At 43.8% G+C, this 21,602-nt stretch overlaps 1 protein-coding gene across 1 annotated transcript in view; it reads right to left on the bottom strand.

The window, feature by feature from the left end:
- SUCLG2 (succinate-CoA ligase GDP-forming subunit beta) overlaps positions 1 to 17,605 on the bottom strand; it is a 293,353-nt gene extending 275,748 nt beyond the window's left edge. The window contains exon 1 of the mRNA XM_045290031.1: positions 17,559 to 17,605. Coding sequence (XP_045145966.1) covers positions 17,559 to 17,579 — 21 coding nt within the window. The 5' untranslated portion in view covers positions 17,580 to 17,605. The remainder of the gene's footprint in view (positions 1 to 17,558) is intronic.
- Between the last annotated feature and the right edge of the window lie 3,997 nt (positions 17,606 to 21,602).

The following is a 21,602-nucleotide window of genomic DNA, read 5'->3' as shown; positions in this document are numbered from 1 at the left end:
TTTTGCAGACCTCTTGCTGCCTTTCTAGGCCCAACAACTGTGAATTAAGCATAGGAAAGTCAGACTGGCAACTGAACAGCGGGAGAAAAGCATATTTACATTGCATGTATCAGACATAAGGGGAAATAGCTGAGTTCTGAGTGAAAAGTGATTCATGGATGACACATATTCAGACTCAACGTGTAAACTCTGCCTCTTGGACGGCAGCTCACTTCTTAGTGCTTTTTGCTTTGGCTGAGCTGCTTGCTGTTAGTTCTTTGTATGTGCCATCCAGGGGACACCTCCTGATTTGGACAGTTTACATCCAGGATCCGGGCTTCCCTTCCCTACCAGCCTCCTTCCTAAGACACCCTTCTCACACCCCAGCAGCTGTGGCTTTGTGTCTAAACTGTGTCCTTTGGAGTTTCATTCCAGGGAGAGAGGAGTCTTATTGTGGCCTATGAACAAGAGAAAACTTTACGAAACCGGACACACACTACATGACTGCAGTGTAACAGGTCCTCTTCATTGCTAGTCTTGCTGGCCCTGGGTTTGCACTTCTGCCAAAATGATTGGCCAGGTCTTAGCCTTGGAGGAATTATGTAACTCTCTACGGAAATAAGTATGTCAAATCCTTATGGCCATTGTTCAGTTACTAGGCAAATTCAGCTACTATGGCCTACCAATGAAATTGATTGACTGGTGGTCTTGGTGGGAAGGGTAGGTTTATAAAAAGGCTAATCTGATCGAAGTTCAGAGGGACCTATAACAGTCTCGAAGATTGTGCTGAAAGGGAGAGAATAATTTGGATCCAGGGTCCTTACATTGAGAACTTCCTAGACGCAAGAACAAGCGAGAGCTGTAACACTGCTGAACGTGGGGGGACGTGAAGTACTTGCAGATGAAGTTGAAGGATTGCAGCCTTGTAAAGAAGACCAAAATCCTCACAACTGGCCCAATAGGTAACATCATGACAAATGGAGAAAAGGCTTTTGAAGTTGTCAAGGATTTTGTCTTGCTTGGTTCCACAATCAATGCTCATGGAAACAGCGGTCACTAGGTAGATCTGCTGCACAAGACCTCTTTAGAGTATTGAAAAACAAGGATGTTACTTTGATGGCTAACGTGTGCTTGACACAAGCCATATTTACAATTGTCTCACATACATGTAAAAGTTGGACAATACATAAGGAAGGCCGAAGGAGAATGAATACATTTAAATTATGGTACAGGAGAAGAATACTGAAAGCCAAGGGATCAAATTGGACTGCCAGAGAAACAAAGAGACCTATGTTGCCATATGGCCAGAGTGATCCTTAGAGGCAAAGATGGCGAGAAGTCTACATCTTACATCCTCTCAACATGTTATCAGCAGAGATCAACCCCTGGAGAAGGACTTCATACTTGGCAAAGTGGAAGGACAGAAAAAAGCGGAGGGCCCTCACAGAGCTGCACTGACACAGCGGCGGCCACAGTGAACTCAGACACAGGAGCGGCTGTGAGGACGGCTCAGGGCCAGGTGGCATTTCATTCTGTCGTGCATACGGTTGCTACCCACTGGATGGCACCACACAAACAACATAATACTGGAGACGGCGTAAGACGGCACAAGGCATCACTAGTGGGAGCAACCTGGGAGGCAGAAACCAGGAGAGCAGCATGGAACAGCTACAGTGGGGCTCCCCGCCCATCGAGCAAGGGGGCTTACGTGGGCTGCCTAACGCATGAAGTAAGAGATTAGGTGTCCTCAGATAGGAGCTCTGGTGGAGTGGGGTGCCTCCAAACACTTGTCCACCCAGATAAAGAGTGGTAACACAAGTGGAGCGGAAGCAAAGGGGCTAGTACAACCAAGAAAAGGGCTGCTAGCCAGCCAAGCATGACAGCCTGTTCACCCCATACTCTGGAGTCAGGTCTGCGAGGCCAAGGCAATGAACTACTGAGTGCACAGGAAGAGAGAGTGCTGGGAACAACTGCTGGCGTCAGAACTGGTCAAAAGATCCGAGAGTGAGGGTCTACCCTCAACCTTTAGCTTTTACATTTTATTTGGTTGTTACTGTTACTAAAAAGAGGCGCAGCAAAACAGACTGAGCCACAGCGTCCACATGTACAGTTCCGTGGCGGCATCAGTGGTGCTCTTTACAGGCTGTGCAGCCAGTCTCACCTGCCTTTTCTGAGTTGTTCCGCCCTCACGCATACGAACTCACCATCCCCTCAGGTTCCGATCACATCTTGCTACTTGCAGCTATCAATTTGCTCCCATGCAGATAGTTCTTAAAAGAGTATAATGCTCAAGGAAGGCCGTTTTGATTAGTTAATCGAAACGACTGTTCCCTTTTTTTTTTTTAACATTTTATTAGGGGCTCATACAACTGTTATCGCAATCCATACACACATCAATTGTGTAAAGCGCATTTGTACATCATTTTCAAAACATTTTCTCTCCACTTAAACCCCCGACATTAGGTCCTCATTTTTCCCCTCCCTCCCCCCTCCCCCTTCCCTCATGAGCCCTTGATAGTTTATAAATTGGTATTTTGTCATATCTTGCCCTGTCCGACGTCTCCCTTCACCCACTTTTCGGTTGTCTGTCCCCCAGGGAGGAGGTCACATATAGTTCCTTGTAATTGGTTCCCTCTTTCCTATCCACTCTCCCTTTACCCTCCCAGTTTCGCCACTCATGACGACTGTTCACTTTTTAGATGATGGCCAGGTATACTTTAGTTTTAAGGTTTAAAGATGATCTCGTGCTAACTGTTACAAGAGTTCTTCCACCCTTTAGCGCTCCAGAAAGTCTAGAGTCCACGAGAATTTGAAACTCTGTTCTACATTCCCCACGGCCTCTTGATCAAGATTCTGTAATACAATCTTTGATCACAATATCCAGTGATGGGTGACAGCCTTCTGGTCTCACAGCAGGAGGCAGCGGCTCATGGGGCCATTTGCCTCACCATCCATTTCCTCCTCCGAGTCTCGATTCTCCTTCTCCCGCTGGTGCCCCAGAAGGGCTGAGACCAATTTGGGCTGTGTCTTGGGTGGCCATTTACAAGTTTTTAAGGCTCCAAAAACTATGCAAAAAACTAGCACTGAATATAGTATTGGGAACTGATGCATTACATACATTGTTAGACTAATTAACTGTGATGTCCCAAAAAGATCATGACCCTAAACCTCCAAACCAAGAACCAAACCCTATGAAGTGCTTCATTGTCCATAAGCACCCTCGGCCAGTTCTCTCTCTTTGGAAGTTTCTGTCCGTGTATCTGTCATACAACTTTTAAAAGACAATTTTTTACAAGTGTACAACTTGTTGACAGCAGTTCTATTCATCAGCGGTGTCTTAAATCAATGCTATTTTTACATCACTGCGAACTGAAACTCAGCACTTCATAAACAATGCAGAAGGAGAGGTCTTAATTCAAACAGGTAAGGAAACAGAGCCCAATGTAAGAATGTCTTCAAAAGTTATTAATGTTTCCTAATCAAGAGGTCTTGTAGTTCTGTGGTTTATTAAGAAAGGAGGTTATCCACGTTTAGAACAAAGAATGCCAGTGTCATGACAAAGGACAGCAAAGAGCCAGATAACGACCAACTAGGAACGGCTGCTGGGAGAATTAGAAGAAAGTCCCTGCCGCTCTGTCTGGGCCATCAGAATAGCATCATGATTGACTATGTGTGTCTCTCTGGGCCATCAGAATAGCATCATGATCGACTATTTGTGGCTGTCGGGAAAAAGAGAAGGGTAGCATAGGACCACATATTCACAAACCGGAATCAAGAATAAAGTTACGGAACTTAGGAAGAATGAAGTGGAACAGATTCACCAACACTACCATTATTAATAATACTGAGTATCTTCAATATGCCCAGATGATGTTTAGAGTAATTCAAATGTAAGTGAAATTAAAAAGGGATATCAGACAGACTAAAATAAAAAAATGTCTTGAATCTTAATAAGCCCACAGTACATGAACTGCCTCTAATTAGATTCAGCAATATGACTCCTTTTGAAACCAACCAAGAGAAAACACTTATTCAAAAGGTTTCAATGAAAAATTAATAACCACTTGGTTCCACTTTATCATGCACAGATCTCAACGGTAGATTTTAAAAAACTAAAGTACAATCTGTCTTGGAGAAATTATACTTGTGAGTCCTTGAGCTAGGACATTTTAATCAATAAGGTGTGAGGACAATTTACTGGCTTACATAAATGTACAAAATACGTCCTACTAAAAATGAGTGAACTCTATTGCTGACATTGTTTAGGGTTTACATAACTAAGCCACTAAATGAACAAAGACAAAAGCAGGCAAAGTCTGCCCTGGAACCTTCAATTGACCAACTCTTTATCTGGACCACTGTAGTCAAGCATTTGGCCGGACATCCTTTACACAAAATGTGACTCAACCAAGGTGAAGAGTGGAAGAAAAGGAACACTATGCCTGGGCCTCCTGGGCCCCATGGCCATCTCCAACGCAGGGGCACTGATTTATGAAATGTGACTTGTCCAGCCAAAGTCTCTAACTCCCACCAAAGAACCTTTCCTGCATGAGTCTGGTATGAAGGTGGGGAAGATACCGATAAGATTCACTTGTGAGTAATAGCCAACAGGCTTCCCTGGAGTGCTAGCCTGCTATGTGCAAATGAGCCCCGAGATGTAGGAGTAGGGATCTCATTACCAGCAGGAGCCAGGAGTTGAGCATGTCCTCTGAACTCTGACACCTAAGCCATGATGCTCTGGAATCCGGAAGGCAGCTGTAACATCAGAGAAACAGCAGCAGAACCAGGAGCCAGAGGATGCAGAGTGGTGGACTTCTCAGTCGACAGAAAAGAGTAAAGCGGTGTGCTTTTGTGCAGGAGGCTGGCTGGTGGAGTGGGGTGCCTATGGCACCAAAGTCAGGGTTTGCTGGCTCACGGAGTTCAAGCTCCATGTCTTCGGGTTGAGGCTTCCAGAGGAGTGGTATTTCCCTTTAGGGCATCTGTTAGCAGACCTGAAAGAACTTTGTAACTGTCTTGATGAACAACTGTATCCTAAGCGGTTCTCACTTTCATTACAATCTATTAACTTCCTTAATTAACTGTTTAATCAGTAATATTGTCTTAAATCTGTTCGGCCATTGCAATGGATATCAGAACCTAGATATAAAGAACAGAATTTTCTATTTAAGACAACACACTAAATACTAAACATGACTTCCTGAGAACAAAAATAATTAAATAATTAAATAATCTCACAACTAAATGGGTACCACAAAAATTTGAAGTGTGGTCACCAAATGGTAAGAATGCTAGCACAGTGAGATTTTCTGGGCTGTAATGTTCTATGTTCATCCTAGGGTACAGTACTCACTTTACAATTACATGTCCAACTGTGCACATATGTTCTATGGACTTTTTTTGGGGGGGGGGGTGTGTATGTTATTCTAAACCTTTTAAAAACATCCATACCCCTAAATTCAAACCTTAATATTACCATCTGCAAGATTCATGAACACAAGCGGCTACATATCCTCACTGAACTGCAATTTCCTCTGGGATAAAATGAGGATAATGATTATGCACGTTTCATAGACTTCAGAAAACACGGAATGAAGGATATTTATTGTCTTACCAAATACACAAAGGCATCTGAATGTGTGGACCATAACCAAGTCTAGGGGGTGGTGATGGGATGATATGCCTCCATTTTAAGTGATCGTTACCAAGGTTCATTATAATTAGGGAATCTTAATGTGGGATTAGGTCAATTTTGCAGTACTGGGTATAAAATAAGCTGAAAGGGGTGCTCTCACTACCATCAAGTAAGAAGAGTCGGGAGGAAACACATCATGTGGACCCCAAGGTCCTGTGTACTGAGCCTCCTCATTCCAGGCCACAGGCCGGTGAACCAGTGATGTGGTGAAGTGGCAGCAGCAGGGCTCAGTAAGAGGCAGGTGGGAAGAGTAGGTGGCTGCAGGCACTGCTGGAGAGAGCTTGGTTTACCAACCCAGGGAGGACAGTCAAGCAGGGAGAGAAGAAGAGGAAGATAGTCAACAAGCTGGCTTGACGCAGTGGCTGCAGCAATGGGCTCAAACACTGAAATGACTGTAAGGATGGCACAAAACCAGGTAGAGAGTTTAATTTGGTGGTACAAAGAGCTGTATGAGTTAGCACCCACCTAACAACAATACTTCACAAGATTGTTGTATTAAAGAGAAAATACAATGACAATGCTTAGCACTGTCTGTCATTTAAGTGGTCCTGTGTGCTGTGTGCCTGGTGGCACTGTCAGGTAAGCGTTGAGCTGCTAATCACTAGGTCAGTGGTTCAAATGCACCAGCTGCTCCATGGGAGAAAGATAAGGATCTCTGCTCCCATAAGGATTTACTGTCTCAGAAACCCACGAGTCAGAATCCACTCAATGGCAGTGTGATGTGCTGTGCTAGCCCTGTAAAATTTTTAAACTGGCCTCTGCATGATTTCCAAGTTGACACACATCAACACATTTCCAGCTTATAGTTACACTTAGTGTTTCACCTCTCCTCTGATCGTGTGCAGCTGTTCAAGCCACTATGGGGCCTGGTGCAGCAGGCAGCTGAATGCAAATGCAGTCCTTCTGCCTTGGTTAGGAGTTCCTCTGGCCCGAAGATGCCTTTAGACTTAGTTGATGGGCAGCCTCGACCCACAAAAAAAGCCGGCAAAGAGACCAGTGTTTCCTAAAGTGGGTGCTATCAATCCCTGGAGGCACTTGAATCATCCAGGAAGCTGCAAAAGCAGATAATTACACTTTATCCTGGATTATGGGCTATAGTACAAAATATTTTAAATTTAATTAATAAAGTTTTAACTTTAAAATTTTTTCTGAATAGGGTAGTAAGCTAAATAAGAAGAAAATTACAATCCCTGGCCAATAAAGTTTAATTCCAACATGAAGCCAATAAAGGGAAGGTGCAACAAAAGGTCTTTAGAGCCATCAGCTATTTCAGGAGGCTGTGCAGCAAAAAGAAGTCAAGGGTTCAAATGCTAGTTCAGTTACTCAACTGCCAAGTAGCCATAAAGGGCATTGTAAAAGATTCCCTAGTATCATTTCTAAGCCACTGAACAGTCTCTGTCAATCAGGGGAGTTTCCATATCTCTGTCGACTAGCGCTAAGCACAGGACCTGGTCATCATGTGGAGAGGAATCCTGAGGGGAGGGTTATGGAAAGAACCCTCTCTCCCTAGGGGAACAACAAGTCTCCTTCTGGATGTTTTCTCCCCAAAATGACAGCCATTTGCTTCTAAAGTGAAGGTAAAACCAGAGCCGAAATCTTCAGCCCAGAGAGTGGCACGGCGGAGTCACCATCACTTCACCGCCAGCTGCTGGCCTGAGGCTGGGGATACACGTCTTCATTCTTTCAGCTGCCTGAAGCAATGTTTCTTACTTGAAGTCAACAGCAATCTAAATGATAAAATGACCTCAGAGTCTGTGAATTTCAATTTCCTCATCTAGAAAATTCAATCAATGCTGAACGTGCCCACCTATCAAAAGCCTACAGAAAAGCTAAGAATAAAAACCTAATGCAATTAAAGGCAAACCTGGTAATTAGTAAATATCCAATAAATAGGAACACAGGTCCCTATTTGGCTCCCCAAAAGTTCTCTCCAAATGAGTTCTCATAAAAAAAAGTATTAAATTGCTCCTTTTTCTCTAGAAATTAAAAAACAAACAGAATCCAAGACTTTTTCCTGTAAGTTAGAGCTAAAATAAACCCTTGTGGTACCACTGAACTCCTCAGTCTGGCTCTTCCATCCGTAGTCACTGTAACCCCGCACCAAATGACGGGGAGAAGCATGCAAACGGTTGGTAGGTGCCATGCAGTCCGTTCCAACCATCGACACACAACAGAACAAAGCACAGCCAGTCCTGTGCCAGCCTCACAATTATTTCCGTGCTTCAGCTCTGGGTTGCAGGCACTTGACAGTCCATCTCCGTGAGGGCCTTCCCCTAGTGTGCTGACCTTCGACTTCACCAAGCACGCTGTCTCTCTCCAGGGACTAGTGTGTCCTGACAACATGGCCAAAATACGTAAAACAAAGTCTCGCCATCCTTGCCTCTAAGGGGCCCTCTTGGCATTACTTCTTCCAAGATAGATCTATTTGCCCCTTTAGCAGTCCATGGTATTTTTAATACTCTTCTCCAGTATCATACTTCAAATGCATCAGTTCTCCTTTGGTCTTCTTTTTTTCACTAACTTTCACATGTACACAAGTATGAGGCAACTGAAAATATCATGGTGCAGCTTAGTCATCTGAGTAACATCTTTGCTTTTTCCATACGCTTAAGAAGTCTGGTGCTGCAGATTTACCTAACGCAACTTGTCTTGATCTCTTGACTGCTGCTTCCTTGAGCGTTGATTGTGGATCCAAGTAAGAGAGCGTCCATAACAACTTCAAGCTTTTCTCCATTTAGCATGATGTTGCCTATTTATTGCACCAGCTGTGAGGATTTGGTCTTCCTTACATGGAGATGTAATTCATACAGAAGGCTGCAACCCTTGATTTTCATCAGTAAGTATTTCAAGTCCTCCTCACTTTCAGCAAGCAAGGTTGTATCACCTGCACATTTCTGGAAGGTTATAATATGCCTTCCTCCAAGCCTGATGCCACATTCTTCTCCCTAGAAGCCAGCTTCTGAGGTTTGGTCAGCACACAGACTGAATAGGTATGATGAGGGGATACAACCGTGTCACCCACCTTTCTTGATTTTAAATATGCAGTATTCCCTTGTTCCATTCAAACAAGTGCCCCTTGATCCATGTTCAAATTCTGCCTGAGCACAATGAAGTGTTCTGGCATTCCCATTCTGCTCAAGGTTATCCACAGTTTGTTATGATCCACACAGTTGAATGTCTTGGCACAGTCAATAAAACACAAGGAAACATCTTTCTGGTATTCTCTGCTTTCAGCCAAGATCCATCTGACATCAGCAGTAATAGCCCTTGTTACAGGGTATGTGAAGTCTGCATGAGGATGGGTCAGTTCTGCCATTCCACTGTTCCACTGGACAGAAGTGAGTCGTCTCCAAATCAAGGAGTCTGTGACCATCGGAGAGAAGAGCTCTGCACGCAGTGTGCCCGAGACTCGTGCGAAGAAGCAGGGCGGCAGCTGAGGTAACAATGTGAAGGGATTCTGACAGCGCAGCGGGCTCAGCACTCCACACTCCACCACAGGAGTAAAGCCCTGTGCTTCAGGGAGGCTGCCTTACCGAATGGGTACCCTTTGGGCATTCATCAGGACTACAAAGCTTTTGCCACACTTGCCCCATCCAAGAAGAAGCAAAGTGGCCATGTAGCTGAGAAGTCAAAGACCACAGAAAGGTACACCTGTTGGACTGGCTGGAGGGCAAAAGGAGGAAAGCCGAAAAACAAACACCACCACACTGCAGACAAGTAATTGGGTCCACAATGTTCTGGTCCGAAAATGACACTTATTAACTTCCCTCATACAAAAACCACCGGCACTGAGTCCATTTCAATTCATGCTTATCCTATGTAAGGTTTCTAAGGCTGCAAATCTTTACGGGAGCAGCTAGGCTCACTGTTCTCCCACAGAGTGGCTGAAGAGTTGAACTGATGGCCTTACAGTTAGCAGATCAATTCTTACCAGTAGTGCCACCATGGTTCCCTCACTCCCCATAATCATGAGTATTGTCTGTCTGTGGAATCTGAGTGGCCATTACAACAGATTTTCGAACCCAGCAGAGAAGTAGAACAGGTGGGGTGGATGGATGGATTCAGAATAGGGTAGAAGAGGTTGCAGGGTAGAGACACATCTGAACGCTGCCTCAGAAATCATCCTGGGACAAATGTAGAGTTAAATTCTCCTTCCCCTGAGCAAAGCTGGAGGAGCTCAGCCGCTGCCCCACACCATGCTGGCCACCCCGAAGAAGAGGAAGCCAGTGAGTCTCAAACCCTGTGGAAGATTTTTTTCGGAGGGGTGGGGGCAGGGACTTATTGCAAATTCTTGGGCGTTAGCCACAGAATATTGGAGGCTGAAAATTTTGCATTTTTAACAAAGTGTCCCAGGCAATTCTGACACAGGTGGTAAAGGGATGGCACTGAGATCTTTCCATGGGACTCTCAGTGCAGCCTCCCAACATTCACCCTGCCCCTACTGCTCCTTTCACAAGTGATAGCCAATCACATGGCGGCCTTGTTCCCAAACCAGCAAGAGTGAAATGCAATTAAGATGCTTGACTGAACAATACCGCCTGCACCAACTGAGTCCTCCTCACCAACACCCACTGTTATGAATACAGGAAGACCCTAAGACATCCACCTTGTAATCCATCAGGTTACAAGAATGCAACTAAATGAGGAGTTGCATTTCATAAACCTGGATCGACTCACGTGGCATTCATTTGCGTTTACCAGGGTCATTTTAGATGCTGCATGCCTTGTGAGCAGCAGAAAGCTGGAAAACAAGCAACATTGGGCAAGCATCAGACAAGATTGTTCTAAGTGTGCTCATGGTTTGCTAGTTCATAATACTGATTATTTTATGAGTCATTTGCATTGTTTTCATTGATTTCATCGGTATTTTTTAAACAGTATTTTTTAAGCCTCCCATTATATAAACATTGAGTATTAAATGAATACTCTCAAAACTCACAGCTATCAAACAGAGTCTAACTCATGGTAACCCTATGGGACAGGTTAGAACCGTGCCTGTGGGTTCCCACAGCTGTAAGTCTTGCCAGGAACAGAGAGCCTCATCTTTCTCCCTTAGAGCAGCTGATGGATTCACCTGACGACCCTCTGGGTAGCAGCCCAATACATGCTCCACTACGCGCCCAGGACCCTGGATGAATACTAAGTACACCTACGAACGAGAAGCCCTGCTGATGCAGTGGACTATGCACTGGACTGCTAACCACCAGGTGAGCAGTTCAAGCCCACCAGCTGCTAATTGGGAAAAAGGTGAAGTTTTCTGCTCTGGTAAATATTTATTGCCTCAGACACCCCATATAGGTCACTATGAGTGAGAATCAACTCAAGAGCAGTGGAGTTTTCTTTTGTTTTTTACGTAGAATATTAAGTGCACCACAGCCACGTGCTACTTATTGTTTGTGATACATTCTATGAAGCTGGATGATAGGTGGTCTGGATATACTGAGGACACAGTGCCATATCCAGGCAGTTCGCAGGTTATGGACAAGTTCTGCTCCAATATCTCTAAGTTAAATCTGTCTGTAAGTCACAACGGATACTGAACTAAAGTCAACTCATCAAATATTTTTTATGGTATAAAATATATAGTGCGCCTTACTATGAATGAAGGTATTCAGCCAACACTTATAGATGCAACATTTTTAATATAATGATAGTAATAATGTTGTGATGTGTGTGGCAAAGTAACATCCTGTGTTATTACAAACCATTGCATATGCTTCTAACTTTTAATACAACAGACTTATTGTGCAGTGATGGTTGTAGATCTAAAGTTAGAACAAAAATTGAAGGGGAAACAAGTGTATTATAGGATAAATGATGGATGGAAGCTGACTTGTTATGTCATGTTATGATGACTGGTGTTAACTATTTAAAAAATAGTGTCCGTTGTAATGTGATTTAATGCTGTGTGGCATGAATTGGTAATTTTGGAGTTCAATCATGAGTCCAAATTTTTCCTATTGAATTTAATGGTAATTATATTTTCAACTTAAGAACATTTAGCATTTGTCCTAAGAGATTTTCAGGAACGAATTCTTTCTTAGGCAGAGAAAGACAATAATGTTTGCCTTGTGGCAGATAAAATGTTCAATCTTTGTACCATCAGAACAATGTAATCTGCAATAGTGAGGTTATGGCTCATTTAACAAACTGAAAAACTTTTAATTATCATATTGAATGTTGATGAGAACACTGCCAAAAATATGCATTTTCATATACTGCACCTCAATTACTTATCTCTAAAGGGAGGCTAGACTCCTTGGGTAACACAAATAGTTAAAGTACTTGGCTGCCAATCAAAAGGCTGAGGGTTTAGCCGACTCAGGGAAACCTCAGAAGAAATCTCTGACAAACTCTGCTGAAAGATTATCCACCAAAAAACGCCAACGATAATTAACTCTGCTACACACTGCGTTGCTGTGTCAGAATTGACTCAATGGCTGATTCTGGTAAAAAGGTGGCTATTGTTTTGGGAGGAATGAATGAGTCATCACAAAAACTTTAGAATAGGATGGGGCATCTATAACACGCGCTCAATAAAGAGCATCCACTGTGATTGTTAAAGACCCAGTCACTCCACATGAAAATGATGAGGCTGCCTGCTCCAGTAAAAACTTAACGTCTCAGAGAGCCAAAGGGGCAGTTCTACCCTGTCTTGTGGCCTATCCATGAGTTAGAGTACATCGTGGCAGTGGATTTGGGTTCGAGAGTTTATTATTATCGTTGATGTTTTGCTAAGGAGCATGGGCAGGAAAATAGACTTGTGCAGCCTTCCTGAGGGCTGAGAGCACATCTCAAGAATGTAATTAGGAAACAAAAATTCACGCTGAAGATTATTCAGCACAGGAATAAAAACAGTGAAACATCAGGAACAACATCAGTGCCCGTTGATACGGAAATCACAAAACACACGAAGGCATCTATGTGAATGCAGCCTCTTTTTCTTCCTAGTGCTCTGGCACTAAAAATAGAAGGAACACAACATACAAATTATCTGATTAGCACAAACCTAATTTAATTTTTAAAGATGTACACACATGCATAATGCATGTATGTGCAAAATAATGAAAAGAATGACACTTATTTACAGTGATCTTTCTCTCAAGTAAGGAATTACAAGTGATCTTTAAGGAGCTTTCATATTTTTCCCTAGTGTTCACGTTTTCTACAGTAAGTTCGAACTACATTGTGCTCATCAGAAATAAAATGAGAAAAGATGCACACCTCTTTGGCTCATATATCTAAAATATCTGATTTGCACAAATTTCCCTCCCCCCAAATTTTTTTAAATAACTATTTTATGACAGTAATGTATCACCCTCAAAATATTACTTAATCAATAACAATAAAAAGGGCCCCCTATTCTCTGCTTCCTAACAATTAAAATTTCAGCATGAAGCCAGTGTGTTACCTATCAAGCTAGGATCTCTGCCACTCACTGCCATCAGGTCTACGTGAAGTGACTGGTTTTCTCTCTCGTGTGGGTTGGGGGTGGGGGCAATGGCTGGAAGCAATATCCGATTGTCCTCTCAATTAAATGTTTTCCAGTTATCCATAGCCATCTTTTCCTAAAATGGGAAAGATGATTCTAGCTAGTTTCCCAGTTCTGTGATGTTATTTAGATGTCTAAACTTTGGGCTGGATAATTTAAACCTACTGACTGTCCATCAGAAAGGAGTCCTGGGGGGACAATGGTTAGCACAAACTGTTGGCTGTCCAGAGACGTGGCCGTCTGTTCCCAAAAGGATCACAGTCTTGACGATGCTGCGGGGCAGTTGCACTCTGCCCTACACACTCACTGCCTTGTAGTCCATGCTGACCTCTAGTGCAGCCGTTCTCAACCTGTGGGTCGTGACCCCTTTGGGGGGGCCGAACGACCCTTTCACAGGGGTCGCCCGATTCACAACAGTAGCAAAATGACAGGGATGAAGTAGCAACGAACATAGTTTTATGGTTGGGGGGGGTCACCACTATATGAGGAACTGTATTAAAGGGTCGCAGCATGAGGAAGGTTGAGAACCACTGCCCTACCTAGTGGTTACAAACTCTTGACCACGGGGCTGACAGCCTTGAGGGCTCCAACTCTGTCCCACAGGTTTGCTGAAATCGAATAGACTCACTCCCAGGCAACAAGTTTGGCCATCTGTTTGATTATTCGTCAAACCCAGACAACATCCTCCATCCGTTACCTGTAAGTCTCTATTAACCAGGGCTTGCACTGGGTCAGCTCTGTCGGACAACAACTCAGTCAAAGGGACGTGGAGGGCAAGCAGCGGGAAATGGAAAGCACAGTGCAAGTACAACTGAGCTGAACCTTGCAGATGTTAGAGAGAGATGATAGGGGAAAACTGTGCAGAAGCACAGGGACCTGCAGTCTGTGGTGGGGATGGGGCAGGTAGGGCAGCGTTTGCACCTCTGTCCCCACGCAGGAAGAGAACAGATGCAGCCTGGCAACCGGGAAGCGCAATATGAACCCTGTGCACACACAGTGGGGCTGGGATTACACCAAAGAGCCCTTTCTCGGGGGATCAAGAGAGAGTATCATCAGATAGATGTTTCCTTCCCAAGCTGGTACATTTTCCTGGTGATGTTTATCCTGAGTAGTTTAGCTTGCTTTTTCTTCTTCTTTTCTTTTAATTTAGCTTCTACTGAAGCACCGCCCGGCCTCGGCTGCTGTTGAGCAGATTCTGACTCAGGTTGGCCCCATGGGTGTCTGAGTGGTGCTGGGCTCCGCAAGGCTTGCTCCCGTCCAACGAGTGGACTCCTGTGTCAAGCAGATCACCAGGCCTTTCTTCGCAGGCACTTCGAAGTCCAACCTCCAGCGCTTCAGGGGCAGCCATGAGTGAGCACTGACTGCACCACATTAAGAAAGCCGGTATCTAAGGGAGCATATCAGATCACCGAGCGCTTCAGCGGGTCGTCATGAAAAACGACACCGCCAGGAAATGCATATGTGCTCAAGGAACTTACGAAACAAAAAGCTATTATTCTGACCACTATTATTAAACTGGGACGACTGCCCTGATGGCATAGTGTGTTACACATTGGGCTGCTAATCATAAGGTCAGCAGTTCAAAACTACCAGCTGCTCCTCAAGAGAAAGATGAGGTTTTCTACTTCCCTAAAAAGTTACAGTCTGCACAGTGTGTGATATGACAAAATAATAATTTATAAATTATCAAGGGTTCATGAGGGAGGAGGGAGTGGGGAGGGGAAAAAATGAGGAGCTGGTGTCAAGGGCTTAAGTGGAGAGCAAATGTTTTGAGAATGATGAGGGCAATGAATGTAAAAATGTGCTTTATACAATTGATGTATGTATGGATTGTGATAAGAGTTGTATGAGTCCCCAATAAAATGATTTTTAAGTATATAATAATGGCAAATATGCTTGATACAATTGATATATGGATTGTGATAAGAGCTGTAAGAGACCCCAATGATATTTTAATTTTAAAAAAAAAGAATGTAAAAAATGCCTATAGGTACAGAAAGTTTATTATGCTATTTCTATTTTTAATATTTGAAAATTTCAGAAAAAATTAAAAAACACACGATAAAATTCACTTGTGTTCCACTACAAAAAAAAAGTTATAGTCTGGGACACCCACCGGGGCTGCTCTACTCTGTTCTATAGGGTCACTATGAGTTGGAATCGACTAGATAGTTGTGTTAGACTACAGAAACAAACCCATGGACACACCTATGTGTATAAGAAAGAGACTTATATACAAGAGCAATTGAACATTGAGAAAGCATCCCAGCCCAGTCCAAATCAGTCCATAAGTCTGATATTAGCCCATTTGTCTGATACCAATCTATAAAGTCCTCTTCAGACTCACGAAACACATGCAATGACACTGAATGTAGAAGATCACAGGTCAGTGGTAGACAGTCTGTGGATCCAGTGGCATTGGAAACATCTCAGCACTGGCAGCGTCTCTGCATGGCTTCTCCAGTACCTAGGGTGGGTCCGTGTGTCTTGTCAGCTGCTATGCCTCCCAGGGTGTGAGCAGAGAGTCTCCCACCTCCAAGGAGGAAACATCAGAATTCCCAGAATCCTCAGGGGAAGGCTATACCCGCACAGAAGTCTCATTGGCTATGACCTGATGGACAGACTAGGCTCCACCCCTACACTTTCAATCCTTAAATTGACAATTATATAACTACCACAGTGGTAGTGAGTTTGTTTGTCTTTCTGCTTTAGGCTTCAATCTGTCATCAGACAGGACAGCTTGCTTTGACATGACTATAGCCTATGCAAAGAATTCCTGGTGGCACAGCAGTTATGCATTCTGCTAATAGAAAATCAAACCTATCAGCTACTCAGTGGGAGAGAGATGTGGTAATGTGTTTCTAGAAATTTTCAACAACAAAAAAATTTGCTATTGAAATGATTCCAGCTCATAGCAACCTTATAGGACAGAGTGGAAGGAACCTGTAGGTTTCTGGGGTTGTAAATGTCTACAGGAGCAGCCCTGCCCTGTCTAGGGCACAGCTGGTGGGGTCAAACTGCTGACACCATGGTTAGCAGGCCAACTGCACCACCAGGGCTTCCCAGAGATCCTACGGGGCAGCTCATTCTGCCCTGTAGGGCCGTGATGAGTCGGAATTCAAAGGAACAACAAAGGGATAGGATTCTCTCTCTGCAACCAAGGAAAAATTACCAATTGTCACCGAGTCAGTGCCCACTGAGCCAGAAGATGTGGGTTCAAGTCCAACCTTGGCCAAGGCAATGCAAATGGCTTCCCACATTTAACTTCTCTGCAGTCGGTTCCTTTATCTTCTAAGAGATAACGGCAAGTTATAAAACTCTAGAATTCCATCTGAAGAATGGAACCTTTCAAGGGCCAAGCTTCCCAACGGAGGAAGGACAGTATTTCCAGAAAATGATAGGCAGCAAGAAGAAGAAAAAATCCTTGATTTAATCTCCATTTTGTATGTAGGAATTGACCAAAAATGGACCACAGATTAAAACGTAGCTGGTAAAGGGGAGGTGTGGAGGGAGGGGGAGTTTTTAGGAAACAGCACAGGCCAAAATCTTCTGGGCCTACGTCAGAGTCTTAGATGTGGTGCAAACCTACAACCCATCAATGAATGGATAAATTGTATTTCACAATTTAAACTTCTGCTCCGTGGAAGACTGTCAAAAATGATACACGGTTAAGAATACGAAAAGACAAGCTACTCAGGCTCCCTGCCATTGAGCCAATTCTGACTCATAACAAGAACAGGCGACATACAGGGGAGAAAATAATGGAAACCCACCTATCTGACAAAGGACTGGCATCCAGAACGTATAGCGAACTTTCAAGACATTAGAAAAGCACAGCAACAATCCAATTAGAAAATAAGCAAAAGACGAGAAGAATCTTTTCGAATAAAAGGATATACAGATGGCAAACAAGCACATAAAAAGACTTAATATTCACCAGCCATTAGGGAAATGCAAATTTCGCCCACGAGATATCACTGTGTACCAATTAGAAGAGCTAAAATAAAAAACACTGACAAGACCCAACGAGAAGGGAGGTGGTTTTTTTTGGTTTTTGGGTCTTTTTGTTCAATTGTGCCTAGAAACATTCTAAAGTCCTTGATTATTACTTGCTGGATGAATCAAGTAAAGCAGAGGCGAGGGACTAAAGGGAGCACATGTGGGTCCCAGCTTATCGTATAGTGTTCCTCATACTGCAGGACACTCACTCACGACGTCTGCTACAGCTGTTTTCCACAAGCCTTTTTCTCAGATCTTTAATATCAGTTTTCTTTAAATATCTAGTTTAGTCAAATCCTAGGCAACACTAGCATTTATGAAATTACAGGCTTGAATACTGGCTGGATATTTAGTGCTAGTATGCAATGCATAAACATTAACATTTAAAATGGTCACCTTGGTACTTCTTAAGATCATCTTCGGGGCCAGAAGCAGCCTCTGCTTGGCACCAACTTGACAGCACCTGTTATCTCTTCCACACACAGTCCCAGTAGTCAGTAGGCTTCCCGGCCCCTCCAGTTTGCGTTACCAGGGTCAGTGGTGATCACAACGTGGAGGACTCTTGACTGAGAACAGAAGCCATGCACTCTGACCTTTGCTCTTTACAGTCCACAAAGCAAAGCAGAAAGACGACTGTCGTGATCTCCTTGAAGATAGCAGGCAAGAACAACCCGTGCAGCTCTGTTCCTAACACACGGGTTTTGTCCTCGGTCAGACCTGACCTGATTGCAACCAGAATCCGTTGTGACTGTTTCCTAAGGGAGGCATTCACGAATCCCTAAGCATTCCTCATCTCTATCACGTCTCACACCTACGCTGAGGCCCACCTACTATTCCTATTCTATAAATGAGGAAACTGAGATTCAGAGGCCAAGCACAGCTCAAGGTCACATAGTTTGTGACGTTAGCAAACACAGTTTGGGCTCTAAATTGGTTTGGGTCAGATAAACCCACTGTTTCGAGTCAATTCCGACTCATAGAGACATGAGGGGACAGACACCATCTCCAGGGGAATTGGGAGATGGTAATTCTCTACAGAAGCAGACGGCCTCATCTTTCTCCTTCAGAGAGAGAGGAACAGTTGAACCACTGAGCAATCACTAGCAGCCCAATGCTTAACAGACTGCAGTAAAGAAGCACAAACAAGGAGTGTTCTTGCTAAAGCAAAATCGAGCAGGTGGGAAAACAGAATGAACTCAGAATAACTCTGGTAATCGTCCTAAAAGAGGGCACACGAAGGCAGGGCTGCTCTCCACAGGGATGGTTCAAGGTCCGTGATGAAAACGCCTTGCTTTCTTGACCACATAGCTTCCCAATCATCTCTGCCATCATTCTCTCGGTAACACAGGGAGAAAAGAACATAAAGAACCACACAGAAATATTTTATAAGGCGATTGAAGTCCCAGGCACTTCAACTTACATTCCACGAGTCTAGAGCTCAGTGAGCACCGGCACGCCCGGTCACAATACAGCACAGCCATGAGTCCAGAGACACAGAGCGACAGTTTGGGGTAACAGTGTCAGGACCCACTTCGGTGTGTTCTGTATTAATGCATCATCGGGAAATATATTACAGCTGACCCTCTGTAACCATATGTTGGGCACTTTCATATTCAACCAACCTCCATCATGAGGATTTGTCACCTGGAGATGATGCGCAGCACTTGGGCTTACCGCAATCGCATGCGTTAGAGCAACAACAAAAGCCTGCACAGGACAAGTGAACCTGGACAGTTTCAACAGCTGTTGCTGTCTATGTGGGTCCGTACACAAACACACTCGCAAACATATCAGGATAATTTAAAAAGGGGACTTCAAAAAAAATTTGGAAAAAAATGCATTATTTTTTATTCTATGTTTTCATGAACATTTTGACACACACACACACACACACCCCCGGAAACCTTTATTAAACAAAAGTGTCATAACATGAATCTATTATTTCTTGACATTTCCTCTGGTTTGTCTAAGACACTTCTGAAAGCTCTAACCCTAGTGTAATGATTTGCTCACTGGGCTGCTAACTATAAGGTCAGTAGTTCAAAACCACCAGTGGCTCTGCGAGAAAACAATAATGCTTTCTACCCTGTAAAAGTGTTACAGTCTTGGAAGCCCCCAGGGCTATATATCTACCCTCTCCTTTAGGGCCACAATGAGTCAGAATCAACTTGATGGCAGGGTGTTTGGTCTTGGCTTAATCTTCCTGGAAGAAGTCTGTGCACTTTGGTTTACCCCACATTGAAATGGCAGTTCTGGCGACTGCTGGGGACTCAGACTTGTGTTCCTATTCACCGTTCTTTAAATGTTGAGGGCAGAGGGGAGGAGCCTAGATCAGGGCTGTAGAGTGGTTGGGACCAGGTTTCCCAACAAAATTCTTAGAGGCCGGCCCTTGCTACCCTGGAAGAAAGAACAGGTGTATTGTGGTAACGAGAAAATTCTCAGCACAACTTTCCTGGCCTTTTGCTCCCCAATCAGTTTTCCATATTCTTAAAACTTCTTTCTAATAAGCCCTCGGATAATCCGATGTCCTTTTAGAAAATCTATTGAGATTACCCCTTGGGTATCCAAAGAAAAAGGACTGTTAAAGGAACTTTCTGAGCTGACTTCTCTGCCGTGAATTTAACTGGCCCCGTAGAACCCTCGGAAGTCACTATTTTGATGGGACTTATTTTTCCCCTAAGGTCTTAAGGAGAGTCCTGAGGACACGTGTATTACTGATAGAAGATATCTGCAGCCATCCACTGATCAGAAAGGCATTTCATTCAGAATAAGCCTGTAAATATATAAACTGGAACCCTAGTAAAAATACTTTACTTATCCTCATACAAAGGGGCTCCAAAATTTTGTGGAAATTTCCCATTATATTTTAATCCGATGTTTTTTTCAACTTTTATTGTGACATAAGGGACAGTTAACAGACCTTTACATCAGCTTTACATTCAACAATTCATACACAATTGTGTCTCAACTCATGCGTTGCATCCCTATTACTCATCCCACTTCCTCCCTAACTTCCTGGCCCCACCCCTCTTTTCCTAACCCTCTGCTCTTTGTCCTTGGGTCAATGCTGCCCTTTTGATCTTAAGTAGTATTATTCTAATGCATCCCACCACATTCATGGTTATATTTGGAGCAAAGGTATACTACACACATCCATATATCATCTGTCAAATCTACATATATTTGTGGATATATACCCATTCTCCCTTCCATACCTATCCACCAACATTTTGACACCATATCTACTACAGATAATTAACTCATAACACATAATTTCAGGAGCATTATTGCTTAAAGTGAGTCTTAAATACACATTTTTTTCTTAACAGTGAGTAGATATCAAACATAGGGGCTACTCGTTGGCCTGCTAACTGTAGGGTCAGCAGTTTGAAGCCAGCTGCTCTAGGGAAGAAAGATGAGGTTTTCTACTCCCATACAGAGCTAAGAGTCTCAGACACCCACAGGAGCAGTTCTACTTTGTCCTGCAGGGTCACTATGAACTGGAATTGACTCAAGGGCAGTGGGGTTTTAAGTAATGGATACTTAACCCTCACATAAATTAAAGAGACAATCAGTACTCTATTCTTCTCTAAAAGGGGAAACCAAAGCATGAATACATTCAGTGCCTGAGATGCAAAGCTAGAGAGTGGCTAACCCAAGACTGTGGGGACAGATGCTTTCAATTGAAGTCCGAAGCTTCTCCCACCGTATCACCCAAGCCAAAGCCCCAACGCACCGCAGACAATGGATTCCTACTCAAAGCAACCTTATAGGACAAAATAGAACGACTCCCATAGAGTCTCCAGGAGTCCCATTTTGATAGACGCAAACAGCCACATCTCTCAGAGCGGCTGGGGGCCTCAAACTGCGAGCCTTTACATTAGTGCTTCCAGACCGCACCATCACTGAAAGGGGCAATTTCTATTTCACCTCACGGGCATCAGGGAGATCGCTGGACAGCTTTGTGAGTATATAACACAACACTAAACTATATGCATGATAAACAGGTAAAGTTTTTTTAAAATATCAAAACAAGTCATCGGAAGCAAAAAAGACAAGAGGTGGATGCTGCAGGGTGGCAATCGGAACAACGTGTGCACACGAAGTCCAACTCCGCCGAGAAGCGCTTCCAAAGGAAACAGCTCGCCTCTTGACTGAAAGCCTAGCATCCTGGGTTGTTAGCAGATAAAACAAAAGGAACTTCTGGCAGTATGTTTAGTTCAGCCTGAAGCTGCAAACATAGAGACGTAGTAACACAGTAGCAGCTGACGCCTCCTTGCTTGCTTTGGCACTGCCTGAAGATAAGTAAAATACTACAAAGAAGGAGCGGGGTTTCCATTACAATGCTCTCCAAGAAAACAACGGGGCTGACAGTTCCCGGGGAACATGGGATAGGGGGAGGTGGGGGGAAGGGAAGAGGTGTTAACAAACCCAGGGACA

The sequence above is a fragment of the Echinops telfairi genome, unplaced genomic scaffold (genome assembly GCF_000313985.2).
Source record: "Echinops telfairi isolate 266 unplaced genomic scaffold, ASM31398v2 ScPeMD7_31;HRSCAF=116, whole genome shotgun sequence".
NCBI classification, from domain to species: domain Eukaryota; kingdom Metazoa; phylum Chordata; class Mammalia; order Afrosoricida; family Tenrecidae; genus Echinops; species Echinops telfairi.
Note: the sequence above shows the minus strand (reverse complement) of the source record. Positions and strands in the feature narration are given on the sequence as shown.